Genomic DNA, 19379 nt, shown 5'->3' on the forward strand with positions numbered 1-19379 from the left:
TTTCACTGAACCAATCAGAAATCTTTATTCTTTTCTGTCAAACCTCCACAACTTGGGTCAGTGGTGATGTCAGTGTTATACCAAAAGGTGAATTAGCAACTATTTTGACTGGACACACATTCATTCATCATCTAAAAGGTGAATAAAACAGACACTGAAATATATCAGATACACTACCAGCTTATGTCATAAACCCGCACATTTCACAAAGCTATTTCTCCTTTACTCTTTTGAACAGCACCCTCTGGTGACCATGAATTGGCAGTATAAAGAAAACACCCAGTGAAGCACTCACTGGTGAAGAGAGGGAAGAAACAGTTTCTTCGACTTTGATTGCCATAGTTCTTTGCATCATGCTTCGACGTTTGGATGGGGAAACCAGTAAAGGATGTTAGTGACATGGCATGTGGAGTAAACCGGGAGTTAGAGAGTCCCGTCCTTCATCTACCTGCTTTGCAGGACTTCAAACTGTGTTTTTCACAGACTGGCTTTTTAAAATGGCAAGGATTTGCTCTCTTGTTGAGTAAAAAGATACAACAAGAACCTCCTATCCTACCCCTGTTGTAAAAATGAAACAGCAGGCATGATTTTTTGCATAGCTTTGCCTAAATGCTGGTCTAAATCTGTTGATTAGGAGTAAACAAAATGTGAAGCAAATCCCAGAACATAATATGTATTGTGTGTCATTCATTCAATAGTCAAACAAAGACACCTAGGAGGCTTGAGTCTCTGCTGGTTGTTTCTGCATACTGACCTGTACTTTCACCCAATAATCTTTGCCATACTCCTAAGATAACCTTTTATGTTGTGCATTTTCAGCTTTGTGACCATTTCCTTCTACTAATTCTGGGACAAGTTCAGAATTTCCCTTATTTCCATAGAGGTCAGGGCTCAACTCATGAGTCCTCAGTTTTACGTTTGCCTGCTTAGCATTATTTTACAACTAATCCAATCCACCATATAGATCCACCATCAAAAATATGTGCTATTGGTTCAAATTGTACCTTTTTAGGTAATCTATAGAAACTCAAAACAATATTTAAATGTTTAACAGGTAACTGTGAAACAATAGAACAATTATTTACCCGTGGAATTGCTAAAAGAGTCACTGGAGTATGGTTGTCCGGTCTACATGTGTTAAGTGGAACTGGAGAAGGCTTAGGATTGTGTCAGGTATTCCTCACAAGAGGAGTATGGGGGGTCTGGAAGGTTTGTAAGGGTTGTCCTGATCTTTGTAAAACCTAAGTAAAGCTTTATTCTGCATTCTCTTATTCCCAATGCGTGTCGGACTTCACCAGGGCTGCCCATGGTCACTCATCCTGTGTTTGGTGTTTGTGGACAAGATGTCTCTCAGTGCACATGATGTGGTTCTGTCGCCATCTTCAGCATGCATTTGCACAGTTAGCAGCAAAGTGTGAAGCAACCAAGATAAGAGTCAGCTCCTCTAAGACTGAGACCATTGTTCTCGACCGGAAAAAGATTGATTACATCTTTTGCGTTGTAGCTCAATCTTTGCCTCAAGTGGAGGAGTTTAAGTTTTTTGGTGTCTTCTTCACGAGTGAAGATTGGATGGAGTAGGAGATGGGGAGACGGACCGGGACCTTGTCTGCAGTAATGCAGGTGCTGCTCTGGTCTGTCTTAATAATGAACTAGCTGAGCCAAAATGTTCTGGTTTTTCATCTGCCTTCCAACTCTTATCTATGACCATGAGTTATAAATGAGTGAAAGAGTGATATCCTAGGTAGATCCAGTCATGTGGCAGAAGCTCAGTGCGGAGTCACTGCTCAAAGGAGCTTGAACTTGGCTTGAAAGGAGTCAGATGTGGTAGTTAGACCATCTGATTAGGACATCTCCAAGGGTATGTCCCATTGGGAGGAGACCTCGGGGAAGATTAAGAACTGGATAAAAGGACTATATATCCTTTCTGGACCGAGATCATCTTGGGGTCTCCTAGAATGAGGTGGGAACTGCAGGGAGAAGTAGTTTAGGTTCCACTTTTGAAACTGTTGCCCACATGAACTGATCTCAGATGAACGGAAGACAAAGGATGGATATATGTACAGGAAAGCAATGAACATATATCTTTTAAACATGCTGAGAAAAAAGCTGAGTAAATCTAAAAAAAAGGCAGCTGTAACTTAAACAAATCTTGTGTTGAACTTCTGGTGAATTAGTAACAAAATGAGAAGTAAACATATTCTAAACAAACCAATGAATTTCTGCCCAAACCTGGCAGTTTATAGACTCAAAAACAAACCGTTAAGAAGTGTAGCAGAATAAACATACCCTGTACTCAAAAGACTGCTGAACCCTGACCTCTGTTCAATTCACTGTCAAAAACCAAGAGTGATACGCGTACAAAGCTAAAACAAGAAAAAAGGCCTTGTTTGATGAGTGGTAGGTTTGGTTCTGGTCTCAACAATGCTGCATGAGGGTTTTTATCTTTATGGCGGAAGAAAAACACGTGCAATGGTAGATAAATTAAAAGTCTAACATCCAATGATAATCTATATCCAAAGCAAAGACCTGGATGATCAGACAGAAATGGTTTTGCATAGCACCCACAAAAAGGCTACTTCAAAAACAGCTTCTGAAATGTTTGGAACTGACCTGCTACAGTGCAATTCTTGTAATTTTACTATACAAATATCTGTTTCCACCTTTTGTTTTATTCACATAGAAGGCAGCTGGTATTTGCTTATTTCAGTGTCAGAGGTCATCATTTTTATGTCAACTCACTGGTTCAGAGCCATTTTCTCGGATCAGTAATTTCTCAACCTACTGGTGTGAGACAGTCCAGGGTGATTGTGCCATAAGAGAGAAGGGTATATATTTTAATGAACTTTGATAAAAGTGATGTGTTCTCATTTCTCCAGCATTTGTGTCCTTAAGCTGCCTTATCAAACTGTGGCTTCCCTCTCCCACTATCGCATCTGCTTATTCTCCTGAGGACAAAAAAACCCAAACATTAATCTTCCTTCTGTCTCTTCAACAATACAAATGTCCTGACAAAAGCAGGGATCTGGCTCCCACCAGACCTCCCTTTCTCTTTACCTTCTCTGTCTCCTTTCTTCCTCCTGACAAGTTATTTTATGTTCCTCAGTTCTTTCGGTAGCGATTTTTTGGCTTTTCACCACAGCCAGTAACCTCACAGGACGACAAGCCAGGCTGCTTGCCAGAGTTAATGCCGCTCAGCAGAGCAGGCAGCTCATTGGTGATTGCTTTCTCAATCTTATCTAACAGGCAGCCTCCAATGTAGGAACATTGAGATGTCAGGGGCTTGAAGTTAGTGATTGGATTGATGCCAAAGAAGTCACGGTAAGCATCTCGGTTGGGTAGGTCAAACTTGCTGACGTTGGTCTTGGCTAGAATGGATTTAAAAATGTAAAACTTGTCCGGCTCATCCACAATCTCCTGGAAGACCAGTTCAGGATCACTGAAGAAGCTCATCTTCTCTTTGAAGGTCTGGACGTAACGGTCCACAAGCAGGGCGTGGATGCGTACACGGATGGCGTGTTGGCGGATGAAGGCAATCTTGTTCTCCATTCGGTTCTCAATCACCTGGTTGAGATCTTCCAGGAGGGAGATTTCCTCTCTCTTGAAGAGTTCTCGACTGGTGTCTGGGGCGTAATCATATGGCCAAAAGGAGCTGACATAGACACGCGGTGGTTCAGTAACATTAATGAGTGGAGCCAAACTCCAAAAGAGGGCTCCATAGACTCTCATTAAGTCCTGCGTGGCCAGGTTGTCCGCCTTGTTCAAGATGATGCGGATCTGTGACTCCCGGCCTTTCAACTGTCGGAACAGCATCTCGAGCTCAAGACCAACATCCAGCTTGGTTGGGTCAAACACAACAAAGATGAGATCAGCACGGTCAATGAACCATTGGCAAACATCATTGAAAGGATAACCTGAGTGGAAGAAGAAAAATTTGTTAGAAAAACATTGTATTGTGCAGTGCTTTTAGAAAAGCATAAACATTACAACTAAAAGAACTTGTGTATTTTATTGGAATATTTTAATTTGATAGACCAACACAAAATAGTGCAGAATTATCTTTTAGAGACAAATGTCTTGTATTTAGCTCTTCCCATTAACTCTAACAAGATTTTCTGTTCATTAATGAAGAAAAACATCCCCACCGCATGATGCTGCATCTACCATGTTTCTCTGTTAGTACCATGTGTTCAGATTGATGAACGGGATTTGTCACAGATTTTCAATTGGATTTTGCTCTGGACTTTGACCGAGCCATTTTAACACAAGAACATGTTTAGATCATTGTAGCTCTGTCTGTATGTTTAGGGTCATTGTCCCCTAAGTCTCAACATTTTTGCAGCCTCTAACAAGTTTACTTTCAGGATTCCCTGTATTTAGTATTACCCAGGCTCCCATCAGCTTTTACAAGCTTCTCTGTCCCTGCTTAAGGAAACATCCCCACAGCATGATGCTTACACCACCATGTTTCCCCATGGGAAAGATCTATTTAGTCTGCAGCATTAAGGTGTACACGCATATACAGGTCCTTCTCAAAATATTAGCATATTGTGATAAAGTTCATTATTTTCCATAATGTCATGATGAAAATTTAACATTCATATATTTTAGATTCATTGCACACTAACTGAAATATTTCAGGTCTTTTATTGTCTTAATACGGATGATTTTGGCATACAGCTCATGAAAACCAAAAATTCCTATCTCACAAAATTAGCATATTTCATCCGACCAATAAAAGAAAAGTGTTTTTAATACAAAAAACATCAACCTTCAAATAATCATGTACAGTTATGCACTCAATACTTGGTCGGGAATCCTTTGGCAGAAATGACTGCTTCAATGCGGCGTGGCATGGAGGCAATCAGCCTGTGGCACTGCTGAGGTCTTATGGAGGCCCAGGATGCTTCGATAGCGGCCTTTAGCTCATCCAGAGTGTTGGGTCTTGAGTCTCTCAACGTTCTCTTCACAATATCCCACAGATTCTCTATGGGGTTCAGGTCAGGAGAGTTGGCAGGCCAATTGAGCACAGTGATACCATGGTCAGTAAACCATTTACCAGTGGTTTTGGCACTGTGAGCAGGTGCCAGGTCGTGCTGAAAAATGAAATCTTCATCTCCATAAAGCTTTTCAACAGATGGAAGCATGAAGTGCTCCAAAATCTCCTGATAGCTAGCTGCACTGACCCTGCCCTTGATAAAACACAGTGGACCAACACCAGCAGCTGACACGGCACCCCAGACCATCACTGACTGTGGGTACTTGACACTGGACTTCTGGCATTTTGGCATTTCCTTCTCCCCAGTCTTCCTCCAGACTCTGGCACCTTGATTTCCGAATGACATGCAGAATTTGCTTTAATCCGAAAAAAGTACTTTGGACCACTGAGCAACAGTCCAGTGCTGCTTCTCTGTAGCCCAGGTCAGGCGCCTCTGCCGCTGTTTCTGGTTCAAAAGTGGCTTGACCTGGGGAATGCGGCACCTGTAGCCCATTTCCTGCACACGCCTGTGCACGGTGGCTCTGGATGTTTCTACTCCAGACTCAGTCCACTGCTTCCGCAGGTCCACCAAGGTCTGGAATCGGCCCTTCTCCACAATCTTCCTCAGGGTCCGGTCACCTCTTCTCGTTGTGCAGCGTTTTCTGCCACACTTTTTCCTTCCCACAGACTTCCCACTGAGGTGCCTTGATACAGCACTCTGGGAACAGCCTATTCGTTCAGAAATTTCTTTCTGTGTCTTACCCTCTTGCTTGAGGGTGTCAATAGTGGCCTTCTGGACAGCAGTCAGGTCGGCAGTCTTACCCATGATTGGGGTTTTGAGTGATGAACCAGGCTGGGAGTTTTAAAGGCCTCAGGAATCTTTTGCAGGTGTTTAGAGTTAACTCGTTGATTCAGATGATTAGGTTCATAGCTCGTTTAGAGACCCTTTTAATGATATGCTAATTTTGTGAGATAGGAATTTTTGGTTTTCATGAGCTGTATGCCAAAATCATCTGTATTAAGACAATAAAAGACCTGAAATATTTCAGTTAGTGTGCAATGAATCTAAAATATATGAATGTTAAATTTTCATCATGACATTATGGAAAATAATTAACTTTATCACAATATGCTAATATTTTGAGAAGGACCTGTACATATATATGCATATATACATATATATGCGTATCCACATATACATGCTGTGTTGTGCATATATATGACCAACATAGCAACTAAATGCAAATGCATGCTGCATTTTTTCCAATATTTATTTGTAACAGACTTTTCAAACTGTGAATAATCTTCCTTCCGCATCACGGCTCTACACCATTTTGTCTGTCACAGAATCCCAATAAAATACATTGACATTTGTGGTATAATGTGACAAAATGGTAAAAAGTTCAAGAGGTAGCCTATTTATTTTTTGCAAGCCCCAGTATGTGATTGTTTTATTCTGATATGTGTTTGAAAAAAAAAAGCTGACCCTCTTCATTACCTCTTTCCTGCTGCTTTCGGTTCTCTATGATTCCCGGTGTGTCCACAAAAGTCACTCGTTCCAGCAGCTTGTGGGGCATCTCAATGCCGATTAACTTTTCCAGGAAGTTTTGGCCAAACTTTTCAAGGGGAGAAAAAGAGCGAGAGCTGTCTGCTGCCATGACAATACCTTCTACAGAGCGGATTTTCTCCCCGTGCATTATAACAGTAAACTCAGAGGTAGTGGGCTCAGCACCTGCAGAGCAAAGTTATGATGGAAGAGAAGAAGTTAGCAAGAATGGTGCAGCAACTGGAAAATGTATTGATGAGAAAATGCAAATAGGCAATGAAAATGACAAATATATTCACCTAAGGCCTGAAGCATCAATAACATTCAGCTAATGCAACTAAACGTCCAACTGTAAGAGAGTGAATACTAGTTTTCTAATCTTTGTGTAGATTTAAAAAGTGCTTTCAGAGTCGTTTCCCCCCTGTAAAATGACCCATTATTATGATTTAATCATAATATACACTAATCAAGTAGCTGTGTGGTATACCTGTGTAGAGCTGATATGGGCTGTCGTGCAAGCCCAGGAGGTAATTGATCATTGAGGACTTTCCCACACTCCAGGGTCCAAGGAACAGCACCATGGGCTTGGAGGTGATCTCTCCATCTGTTAGGTGAGAAATTTAAACTTCAGTAAAGTTGTATAATCAGTAAGTAGATACTTCCAAGTTTATTCTAAATATAAGCTGTTTCCAAACTAAAGCCGGAGCTTCCATGCTTACAATGTAATAATCAATCAGCCAAAAACTTGACAAAAATGTTTTTTTAACCTTTTCCAAATAAACAGCTTAATGATGATTCTAAAAAAGTTGTGATGCTGTGTAAGAAGAATTAAAAAGCAGGTTGTAGGGGTTTGGTAACATATCAAAAGAGGAAAGTTCAATTGGTTTATTATATTGCAAATGATGAAAGCAACAACAAACTGTTTTATAATGAACATTCTTCGAAAAACTCCATCTAGTTCATGTAAAACAAGTCAGAGTAAACAAATATATATAGAAATATAGTAAATCTTAACAAAAACTTGTCAAGATCCTTAGGTTTTTGGTAGGACTACATTTTAACATCTATCAATATTTGTTTGTTTATACTTCTACAAAGCATCAGTCAGTGGGTTTTCACAGCAACCACAAATTAGAGCTAAATATTCTTACTGTGTCAACTTTTCCAAACCTTGGCACACTATAACCACAAGCTTCAATGTATGTTATTGGGATTTTATGTGAAAGATCAACACAAAGTGGAGAATAATTAGGACGTGGAAGAAAAATCATGCATTGTTCTGGACGTTTTCCCATTTGCAGGACCATTGTTTGTGCCATTTACAACTGCTAGTCTTTTTCTGCAGGTTTTGCAAGTTTTGACCATTTGTCTTCTCAAGAAAAGCATCAGTTCAATCAGATTGAATGAACAGCAATTTTCTATTTATGTTTTTGCAAATTCTCAGTTGAATTTAGATCTGTACTTCGACTAGGCCATTATAAGACATGAGCATGCTTGAATCGAGCCATTCCATTGTAGTTCTGGACGTAAGTGTGGGGTCATTGTCCTGATGAATGTATACCTCCACCCTGGTCTCAGGTTTTCTTCCAGTTTTGCCCTGTATTTAGCTCCATCCCTTTCCATCAACTCTGAATAGCGTCTTTGTCCCTGTTGAAGAAACCCATCCCCACAGCATGATGCTGCCAACACCATATTTCGTAGTGGGGTTGTCCATTGTTAGTTTTCTTAAATACTGTTTGACATGTAGGCCAAAACATAAAATGTTGTCTCATCTGACTAGAGCACCTTCTTCTACATCTAATTATTTACTAATTAGGTGACATCACTTGATTATATTTAGTGGTTTCAGAGTTAAGGCTGTTAAATATAAAGGCAGGCAGCACTTTTAATTTTTTATTAGTGAACACCTTTAAGAGCTATGTGTCATTTTCCCTTAACTTCAGAGTTATATGCTACTTTGTGTTGTTCTATCACATACAATCCCAATAAACACATTGAACTTACTGGATGTGACAAGAAAAATGTGATGAAGCTGAAGTTATATGAGTACTTTTTTCATGGCACTAGTAAGGATTGCATTCTTTCTATATTGATGTTTCACACTGCATACCAATGTTTTCAGGAAAAGGAGGTCTATAAAAAGGACACTGGAGAGAATATTTAAAGAGCTCTGTCAGCTTCATTCATGCACATGGAGGCTGCATTTTTAAGGTTCAGACAAGAAATACAAAAATAGGCCAAAACACACACTGAAGCCACAGTTAGGTGATAGTAGCAGCAAAGTATCAAAAACTGCAGCCATATCTCATAAAAAGATATTATGAAACAGATTCAACACTGAAAGCTGTGTGTCTCTATGGAAGCTGCCACGTGTTGAGTGCAAATGGTTTAGGAGTGGTGAGCTAAGATTGTCTTTATGAGAATTAATACATTTAACCTATGATAAGGAAAAATCTAAAGGAAAAAAAAAACTTTTGAAGTCATTAATGCAAGCATTTGATGTTCTGGAACTAAATCTGGAGTGAAATGTTTTCAGTCCTGTCTGAACACCGACCACCCGGAAGCTGCTCTTCATTATTTTAAGGCAGAATTGCATATACAACCCCCTCCATGATTTTAAAACTACCTGCACAAATAAGAAATTTCTTCACCCTACCCCACCTCCCAAAATGTATCAGTAAAACAGCTGCAATTAAATGACAAAATTCATGTTTTGGCCACAAAATGTATTTATTTTTTACTTAATGTCCTCCCTGTTTTATTTGCATAATTTTCAAAACTGCAGCTTTCTGTGGACAGAAGCTTTCAATGATGGATTGCTTTGATGACAACCCAATAAAGGACATCGTGCTTTATAGTTTCATACAAAGGAAAGCATTTTTGAATTATTTACAGCGCCATGAAAAAGTATCGTCTCCCTTGTAGATTTCTTGAAGGCTTTTTTTTTATTTCAGATCAAACATATTTTGTTATCAGACAAAGATAACCTAAATAAATACAAAGCATATTTTTCAAGTAATTATTTCATTTAGTGACTAAAATACTTTTAAACGAAGCTGACACTATGCATAAAAGCAATTGCCCCCAGTCCTGATAACATTTTGCTCCTCCCTTTGTAGCAACAATGGTCATTAAATGTTTGTAATAACTGGTAATGAGGCTTTTACATCATTTTGCAGTAATTTTGGCCTAATTTGCCTTGCAGAATTACTGTAACTCAGCCACATTGTAGGGTTTTTGACCATGAACAGCCTGTTTAAAGTCATACCACAGCACATTGATCAGATTAGAATGCAGACTTTTACTAGGCCACACCAGATCCTTCATTGTAGTGTTTTTAAGGCAATTAGTTGTGGACTTGCTGGTGTGCTTTGGATCAATGTCCCGCTTCATGACACAAGAGTATTCATGATTGTCCTTGAGGATTTTCTACTAGAGAGCAGAATTTATGCTCCATTAGATGCAAACAAGTCATCCAGCTCCTGAAAATGCTCAGTAACCCCAGACCATAACACTATCACCACCAGGTTTGAATCTCAGTATGATGTTCTTTTTCTGAAATGCTGTGTTAGTTTTGTATCAGATGTAACAGGACGCACCTGTTCTAAAAAGCTCCACTCTTGTCTCATAAATCCACAGAATATTTTCCTGGAGGTCTTGAGGATAATCAGAGTGTTAGTTGTGGTCATCAGTGGTTTTCACCTTGACACTTTTGCACATGTGCTATTTGTTCCCCAGTCTCTTCCTTTTTGTAGAATAAAGAACACTGAACTTAAGTGAGTGGAGTGAGGCCTGCAGTGTCTTAGATGTTTGGTATAGCTTATTTTTTGACCTCCTGGATGAATCGTTGATGCGCTCCGGGAGTAAATTCGGTGGTCCAGCCACTCCTGAGGAAGGCTCACCAATGTTCCATTTTCTCTCCACAATCCTTAGAAATGTCTTTGTAACTCTTAACAGACTGATAGATGTCAAAGACATGTTTCTCATCTGTTGTTGAATTTTTTCATAGAGCTGGGCAAAATGTGTTGCTTTTTTAGGTTTTTTAGCCTACTTCATGTTGTCAAATAATTGATTTATTCTGCAGGTCAGACAGACAGGCCTGGGTGTGACTAGTAAAACTAAACTAAAATTGAGATTTAATAAAACTAGCAACTATAATTTTACATAAAGCATTTTTTTTCCTTAGTAAACTACATCAACATTACAAAAACAATTTGTATTGATTAAGGGTAGTTTTGTCTGATATTTAAATTTGATCTGTAACATTTAAGTTTGACTAAAAAGGAAAAACAGTTTAAGTTTATCAGGGGCTAAATACTTTTTCACAGAGAGCAAATTTGTGCAGGGTGAAAGGAAGGGGCTTAGCTCTTTAGGCAGTGCCATGCACAGGTAAGCCCTGCCCACACCCACCTGTGGCCGAGTCGCCCAGGGTTCGTCCAGGATATGCTGTTAGATGAGGGGAAATGGGGATGAGGGGAGGACAGAGAAGTGAGGGTAAGAGGAGGTGAAGGAGAGCTCAGTAAGGGAGTAAGGTTTCTACAAGCAGTGGGGAGTGTCGATGTACATGAATGAGTTGGAGATCATGGTTGGAATTCACGGTAACATATTTGACCTACAAGTCGTCAAACATGTCTGTCAACAAATGCATGGTGTGCTCATGTGGTCAGGCAATGACAGGAATGGACTGTCTCGCACGAAAAGTACATCATTAGTTAGAGACGTAGATAGAAACTAAATGTCTCCATGCAAACCGAGCCTGGAAACCCACAAGAGGGTGAAATTTGTTTCATTTTCTATTTTAAAAGATGTTTATAACAGTCTCAGACCAACTCAAAGTAAGGCGTAAATGTAAACTAGAAGGAAAAGAGTACATGGTTTCACACATTTTTTACAAATAAAAATCTTAAAAGTGTGGTGTGCATTTTTATTCCTGAGTTAATACCTTTTTGGGTGTTGTTTAAACTTCAGGTGTTTTGTCTGTTTAACTTTGTTTGTTTGCCCTCTTAGTGAGGTTTGTTTGTGTAAATGTGAACACAGCAATCGCTCTAGGGTCATCAGTGACCAAAACAACAAACTGTTGAGTGGTTCATTTATGATATGGATGTGATCTGTCACAGCCACACATAGCCTGGTTTGCATTGCATTGTGGGATGCCGCATAGTAAACAAGCAAACTCCCTACATCTTTTTCATGAAGCATAAAGCCATATACAACTTCAAGACGTCTTCTCGAAACCATTCAGTATACTTCTCAAATTATTTTGCTTGAAATAATACACATAACCTGAAATTAATGATGTCAGTAAATACTGTGTATTTTCTACTCTCTTGGAACACAACATCTGCTTCCTGTATTTACATGTGGTACTTCTGCCCCGGACACATCTGACCAATAAACGGGATGATCGTTCTTGTGTGTTTTGTAGTGACAGGTTTTGGTTCATTGGAAGTTTTCTCTGTGCAAGGAGAAACGGAACCACCAGAAAAAGTTAAACACATTAACTGATTCGGACCAAAGTAAACGAACTAAAGGTGTGAAAACACCCATAGAAATCTTTTAGAACATGTCTTTATTGGTTTTGCACATGTAGAGACGGAAATTTTGGACCATTCGTCTTTGAAAAAAGTTTAAGATTAGCAATTGAAAATCAATTTGGACTTTGACTGGGCCTTTCTATAATGTGAATATACACTGATCTAAATTGTTAAATTTTAACTTTTGCTAGCAAGCAAAGCTTCACTTTCAGTCCCACGTCTCTAGCAGGTTTTCTTTTTAGGACTGCCTTATGTTTAGCTCCATCTATCTTCTCATCAAATCAGACCAGCTTTTCTGTCTGTGCTAAAGAAATGCATCCCCATAGCATGATGCTGCCACCGCCATGTCTCACTGTAGACATGGTGTGTTCAGAGTGCTAGTTTTCAACTACACAATGTTCTGTATATCGGTAAAAGCTCAGTTTTGATCTCATCTGACCAGAATACCTTCTTGCATATATTTGCTGTGTCCCCTACAAGACTTGTGGCAATCTTTAAAGTTGACTTTTATGGGTTCTTTCAACTATGGCTTCCATCTCACCACTCTTCTATAATTGCTGTTTGTTCACTCTACATTTTTCAGACTTTTATTTGTTAAAAAAAAAACAAGGAAATTATCCAAAACCTTCCTTTCACTTCACACTACTTTGTGTTGGTCTATCTAATAAAATCCCAATAGAATACATTGAAATTTGTGGTTGTGACACAACAAAATGGTGGAATGTTCAGGGGCTGTTTGTACTTTGGCAAGGCACTGCAACCCCCAGAATAAAATAGAAATTTGAAGAACCTCACTGATATGAGTCCTTGGAAAGTGTCAAGAAAGTACATATAAAAAAGTAAATAAAATAGATTCACACAACAGATAAAGGGGAGGCAAATTGCACAAACAGATCAAGTTTTAGTGATACCTGAAATCTCATGCTGCCTCAGCTCGTTGTACTTGTAGGTCTGCTCCATTGGTTTGATGGACGAATGGTAGATCTTCCGCAACTTCTGTATAGCCGCTAGAAAACAAGGTGAGAGAGCAGAACAAAGTGTGACAATGGTAGAGGAAGAGTTTGCATGAGGAATATCTTCTTTGGGAAAAAAAAACACATTTTCTGTTGAATACATTTTTTTGTGTTACTAGAAAAAACATTTACAGGGATAATAGATTTTTCTCTACAAAGGAGTTGAGAGTAAATCAATGTTCTCCCGTTCTGTAACTTCTAAGACTGTTTAAAGGCACTTCTGTTAAAGTACCCAGTGCTCTGTTAAGAGCAAGATGATAAAAATTTTACTTTGCAAAGTAAATATCAATGATCTAACTCCCTGTGTTGCTCACCGGCATAGTCTGCTGCTTTTTCCTCTGTTGCAAGCCGCAGTGTCTCATCAATGTGGGATTTATCTCTTAGGACAGGGTCAAATTCTTCCACCTCTGAAAGAAAAGTAACAAAGAAGAAAACATCAGTGATATGTATCTTTGATGGCCATTCAAGGAATCTTGACACTTTGGATGACACTTTTGTTTGAGACAAACCAGTTTTATCATCAAGCGTTTGGGATCTGACCTTTCAGATCTCTTGTTAAGACCATTTGTGAAATATTATCATAACTGAACATAAAATCTGCAGGAACACAGTTCCAACACCTGATTGCTTCATACACATTCAAACTGTCTGTGGGTTTATATTACCAAAAAGAAGACCTGAACGTGAATGTGATTTCTTTACTATTACAGGCTACTGGTTGTTTGAGTGAGGGAGAATGAGGCAGAGGATCTGAGGGAGCATATTTCTCACTTGTCATGTCCTCTTCTGAACCTATCAGGTTACTTAGATCACAGCTGTCAGTACAATCAGCTCTTAATTTAGAAAGCTAATGCAGAAATTAACCACACAAAGACATGACAACGCCGCAGGCTTTAATGATGACCACCAGAGATAAGCCTTGGGACTTCCCTGGTTTCACAAAGAGGTGAGCCAAAATGAGCAGTCATATACATGCAACAAGGATCTGCAATCCTCTGTGGGTTTTTTACCAACCAGGCACAGACACATGAATTATGTTCAAGCACATAAACATCAGAAATAGCCTAATGTGGGATCTAACACATGAAAATACGTTCTGTAGGTTTCACATTTGCTTTTTCAAATGAAGCTATATCTTCATTACAGTTTTTATGTCCTAGAAGGACTTTGAAATTCATTTAAAAAGTATTTAAAGCATAGACTATACAACATTGACATACAGAGGTTACGTTTATACAAATCAGATGTTTTGATCGTCCATTTGAAATATTCTGTTTTTAGGTTGAGATGCTAATTAAGGATAAACCAATGATTTGTAAAAACAAAAATTTGAATCTTTTGTGGGGTTTTCTCTAATTGACTCTGGGTCAAAAATTTAATATAACGGCTCAAATATACACACAAATCCTCACTAATGTTTGGATTCAGCAGAATTTAACTTGTCACTATTCCAGACGCTTAATCTTAGCCTGCTTTGTCCAGCCCCAAACCAGCTCTGATGTGTGTTGGGATCACTGTCCAAGTTGAGTCCAAGTTTCAAATATCTGTTGATTTGAGTTGAAGATCCTCAGCATTACTACCACCACCATGCTTGACAGTCGATATAGTTTCTTATACTTAAAAAGCCACAAGTTGCCTCCCACAAATGTACTACTTGTCATTGATGCTAAATAGCTCTCTCTTTGTCTACCTGGCATGAAAACTATTCTGTAGAAAGCATTTAGCTTGTGGGTAGCTATAAATTTCAGCCAAGCTTGTAGATGTCGACTTTGATGAAAGCATTTCTTTTATCTGAGGATGACAGTTTGGGTCAGATTGTTGAAACTTGGACGCTGTGGCGTGTTACGACAGAACAACAACCCCAAATACAAACCCAAAGTGTTTGTAAAATGGGTGTACATCAAACATTAGGTCTCAAACTCTTAAAAAACAGTATGAAAAATGTAAAGACAATTTTTAAACGTCGGCTCTGCACCAGGGAATGTAACAATTTAAAGGAACGCCAGCAATTCATGTGGGTATTTGATAGCTAAATAATCTAAAAACTGCCAGATATATGTTAAAAGCTTATTACTGGCTATGAAGTTTTCCAGATTCTCTGCAGCCTGTTCAGAGAAATTTAAGGATGTTCAAATATAAGTGGGTGCGTTCTGTATATATTTATGTGGCCCACAACTTTGACCCTGTATATATACGTTAGACCCTACGTGGGTTGTAAAAAAGAAAAAGAAAATCACCTTTGTGATTTTTGTGAAGTTGTATAACCTGACCTAACCTCAAGTGCACCATATTATAAAACCAAGAATGCCTGCGTTGGAGGATCGAAAGCATATAAAACGTTTGGGCTTGTGCTCTGATCTCAGCAGGAGACTGGCAAGAAATGGTGGTGCCTCGATGATTTCTGTAATACTCATCATAAACTCTTTGGTGTGCAGCTCAGACACGAGGAGGGGAAAGGCAAAAGATATTTATTTTTTTTTTGTAGATAAAATGTGCAGAGTGCTGAATTCTGACCGCAGGGATAAAACTTTTATCTTTGCACGTACAGTTCTGTCAAACTAGATTGCAACCTCAGTCAGGCTGTTGCAGCCTGGAGCAGATTCGTCGAACAACATGGCTGCTTCTAAAGTACACATTCAATTGCAGGGCACATTTTCCTTGCTGAGCAAATGCATAAGTAAACCATAGTTTTACTGGATTTTATTTAGTGGTAGTCAGTGTAAAGCGGGCTGATAAATAAAAGCAAAGCATAATTTATAATTTTTTGTAACACTATATTGATTGATACACCCAAAAATAAACCACATTATATCAATGACCCCCGTCTTAGATGGCTGTCCACCAACAAACTAGAGCAAAGCCACCAGCCATGTGGGCAATGACTTCTAGTGTTTCTGGCCAAGAATCTGAATGGCACATTGATGCATCAAATGACAACTCAAATCACAAAAGCCTGTTTGTTTACAAGCAGGATGCATTCAACGAAGCCTCTAACTGGTCAGACATGGAGAACTGATAACACATACCTTGGAAGATATGGCCCGGTTATGTTTTTCTTCATGAACAAAAGTACACTCCCAACAGAAACACAGCACAGTAATGCAGTATGGATTTCCCTTGCAGGATTTCACAAAATACAATTTTAAAGAAACGGAAAACTGCCAATTCTACTTTTAGTTCATTTGATAACATCTCAAGAGGCTCAAGAAATCGAGCTGATCAGATGGGATTAGTAAACACTATGGCAGACTTATAACAGATTTCAACACCATCATTATCAGTCAAGTTGCATGTGTCAATGAGTTCACCGTTACATGTTTAAACCAGAGTTTGATGTAGAAAAACAAACTCTTTATTAGATTTTGTTTTTTTTATAAATTATCATAAATCAGTCAGTCTTAGAACTTTATCAATCTGAAGGCTGCAGTCAGTCAGTCATTTTCTACCGCTTATTCCATAGTGGGTCGCGTGGAAGCTGTTGCTTATCTCCAGCAGTCTGGGCGAGAGGCGGGGTAAACCCTGGACAAGTCGCCAGTCCATCACAGGTCAACACACAAACAACCATGCACACACTCATTCATACACCTAAGGGCAATTTAGAGAGACCATTTAACCTAATAGGCATGTCTTTGGACTGTGGGAGGAAGCCGAAGTACCCGGTGAGAACCCACGCATGCACGGGGAGAACATGCAAACTCCATGCAGAAAGACCCCCAGCACACCTCTGTTAAATTGCAACTTTTGATGATAGTTGATCAACAATAAAATCAAGAATTAACTTTATCATTATTTAACCCACCACTAATAATTTACTAAAACAATCAAAAACCCCAACAGACAAAATGTAAACACTACTAACCTACACAGTAACCAGGGAACAAACACTGCAAAAAACACAGACACTGAATAAAAAATGTAAAAATGTAAAACTACCAGAAGCATATTGGTTTATCAGGATCTGAAATTAAAGATACCTTGTGGCTTAATTCTGATTTCTAATGACTAACTTAAATCCGAAAGAGACAGGTTATAAAGGAAACTGGGATAAGTTCTCTCATGGCAACTTTAGTTATTAGCCAACTTGTCAACACCAGACAGCCACCACAGAGGGAAGAATATAGGTCTGACTTGTTGCTGTTGCAATGCTCATGCAGCTTGCCTAGTCTCTGTGCACTTGCACTTCCATCTCTCTTGGAGTTGAATGTCTGCATTCTCCTAATTCTAGATCAGGATGAAACAGGGTTGCTAATTTGAATGGGGGATTTCAGATAAATAAACTGGGCAATAACAACCCTGCAAAGTGGTAAACAGCTTATTGTTTTGAGATACCAGTCTGTAACTTGCATGGTTAGGAGTTTGCTTTGACTAAATCTACAGTCCAAAGGCCATTAAAAGTTAAAGGAAAAGTGTATTTTGCTACAATGACAAAGATTACAGCCTGGACCATGATGGATACTGCTATGTATGGTGAAGCTGATGGTTGTGATGACAAAGATCTTTAGGACTAACTGGTAAAAAAAAACTGTTTATATTGCTGTTTGAATTTTTCCATCTGATTGCATTTGTGCCCATATTTGCCAGTACAACAACACCTCATGCAGTTTGACTACTTTAGCTTACCTGAATAACGTCTCCCTTTCTGACTGCCAGGCAATGGGATTTTTTTTTCTTATTTCTTCCATATGATGTTGACTAGATTGATGGTGATTGAATAAGATATAATAAAGGTGCATGCATGGTAGGGCTAATTCAGAGAACTGGCCTCACAAGTTTGTCTACCTGGCAATCATTTTTGTCTGAAGCTGTGACTGATGCAACAGCTTTGCAGGAAACATCACTGGGACTTAAATCCTCTGAATGAAACACACTGAGCAGTCCATATGGCTTTTATACCAACTTGGCCTGAAATCTTCATTGAAGATCTTTGATAATTCTCACTTATGTCTCAAATGAGTTGCCTGAGTTGCAAAAAATACCAGTAAACACCTTTGAGGGACGAATCACTCAAAAACATGAAAAAATCCAGGAAAAAGAAAAATGGGCACAAAAACTAATCAGGTGCTTTATGCCTTATGTGATGTCACCAGGAGGTGATGGCACATGGAGGTTTGTTTATGGAATTGTAGGTTTTATCCCATTAAATAACACCTTTTCAATAAACTAGGAAAACAAATAAATATAAATCAATAAACTGATCACCACATGTTGTTCTCTAGGTGCCATACTGTACCTGTGAGTTTGGTTGATCTTACTCCAAGTTCTGCCTAGCAGCTTTGAAAATACTCAGAGAGGTTAGTGATCAATTATCCAAAAGGGCAAATTATACCTCAAAGGCTGCTTTTTTTCTGAATAGCAGCATGGATATACAGCAGGTTAAACAACACAATAATGCTGATTCCTACCCAGTCAGCCAACTAAAAATAAATCTGTGCAGTGTTGCTTCCAGCTCTGTGCACGACAACGGGAAACCAAAAGGTTAAAAGGTTGTTGTCGGTAATATATAAACCCGTCAAGATCTATTTTTTGCCATTTATTTGTGCAAGTGAAGGTAATTGCAATTGAAATCCATTAAAAGACACATAACAATTTTAATGAACCTATAGATGCAAAAGTAACACTTTTTTGAAGATCACATGGCTTTTAGAGATTCTAATAATTGATGTGCAGTAGTGTTATTTGGAAGCATTTCTAGGCTTACCTCATAGGGTTAAATAAAATGGCTCTATGTTCATGTGAGCATCAAGGAATCAAGAGAACATGGACATTTGACGATATATAATGTGTTCGCAGATTCCAGTGAGAAGTATTAACACCTTTTGGTTGAGTCTGCCTCTTCCTTGCCATCCTTCACCAAAGCCCTCAAATGTAACAGAAGCTTCTACAACTTGCTTTGTCACTCAGAGCTTCATGTCTTTTATAACCAGCTTCTTGAGTGTGCCAAACTGCTGCGTACTTGTTAGCACCTTCCTGAAGCAGTCAATACCTGATGGAGGCTCCCCAAAGATCCCAGAAGAAATGTTGTGAAGCAGGATGGGGGGAGTCTTGGTATCACAGTACAGAATTAACACTGGAGGCACCAGAAGAGTTGAGCCCCCTGAACATCTGCGCCTTTAGCCTTATGCCCTCGTTGAGCTTGTTGCCACACAACGCTCGTTCAGTTTGGAGAAACATTCTGATGGCATCGGCACATTCTGCAGGAATGCTCCCTGTTTAAGCCTACCATTACCGCTCTGTTACACGGAGCCATACCTCAGCTTTGGACCTCTTATTGGGGGACTGTTCAGTACGGATAGTGAAAATGAATAACTGCA

The 19379-nt window shown here is 39.1% G+C and overlaps 1 protein-coding gene across 2 annotated transcripts in view; it reads right to left on the minus strand.

Moving 5' to 3' along the window:
- Window positions 1-19379, minus strand: part of LOC124862673 (sarcalumenin-like) — a 26976-nt gene continuing 7597 nt past the window's right edge. Inside the window, exons 2-7 of one of the 2 annotated variants that reach the window (XM_047356727.1) lie at window positions 13383-13475; window positions 12967-13062; window positions 10932-10967; window positions 7009-7125; window positions 6474-6707; window positions 1-3911 (exon numbers count right to left, since the gene is read on the minus strand). In XM_047356727.1, coding sequence (XP_047212683.1) covers window positions 3100-3911; window positions 6474-6707; window positions 7009-7125; window positions 10932-10967; window positions 12967-13062; window positions 13383-13475 — 1388 coding nt within the window. In that variant the 3' untranslated portion in view covers window positions 1-3099. The remainder of the gene's footprint in view (window positions 3912-6473; window positions 6708-7008; window positions 7126-10931; window positions 10968-12966; window positions 13063-13382; window positions 13476-19379) is intronic. The other variant, XM_047356728.1, reaches the window with a different exon arrangement.

Source organism: Girardinichthys multiradiatus, chromosome X, assembly GCF_021462225.1.
Source record: "Girardinichthys multiradiatus isolate DD_20200921_A chromosome X, DD_fGirMul_XY1, whole genome shotgun sequence".
Classification (NCBI taxonomy): domain Eukaryota; kingdom Metazoa; phylum Chordata; class Actinopteri; order Cyprinodontiformes; family Goodeidae; genus Girardinichthys; species Girardinichthys multiradiatus.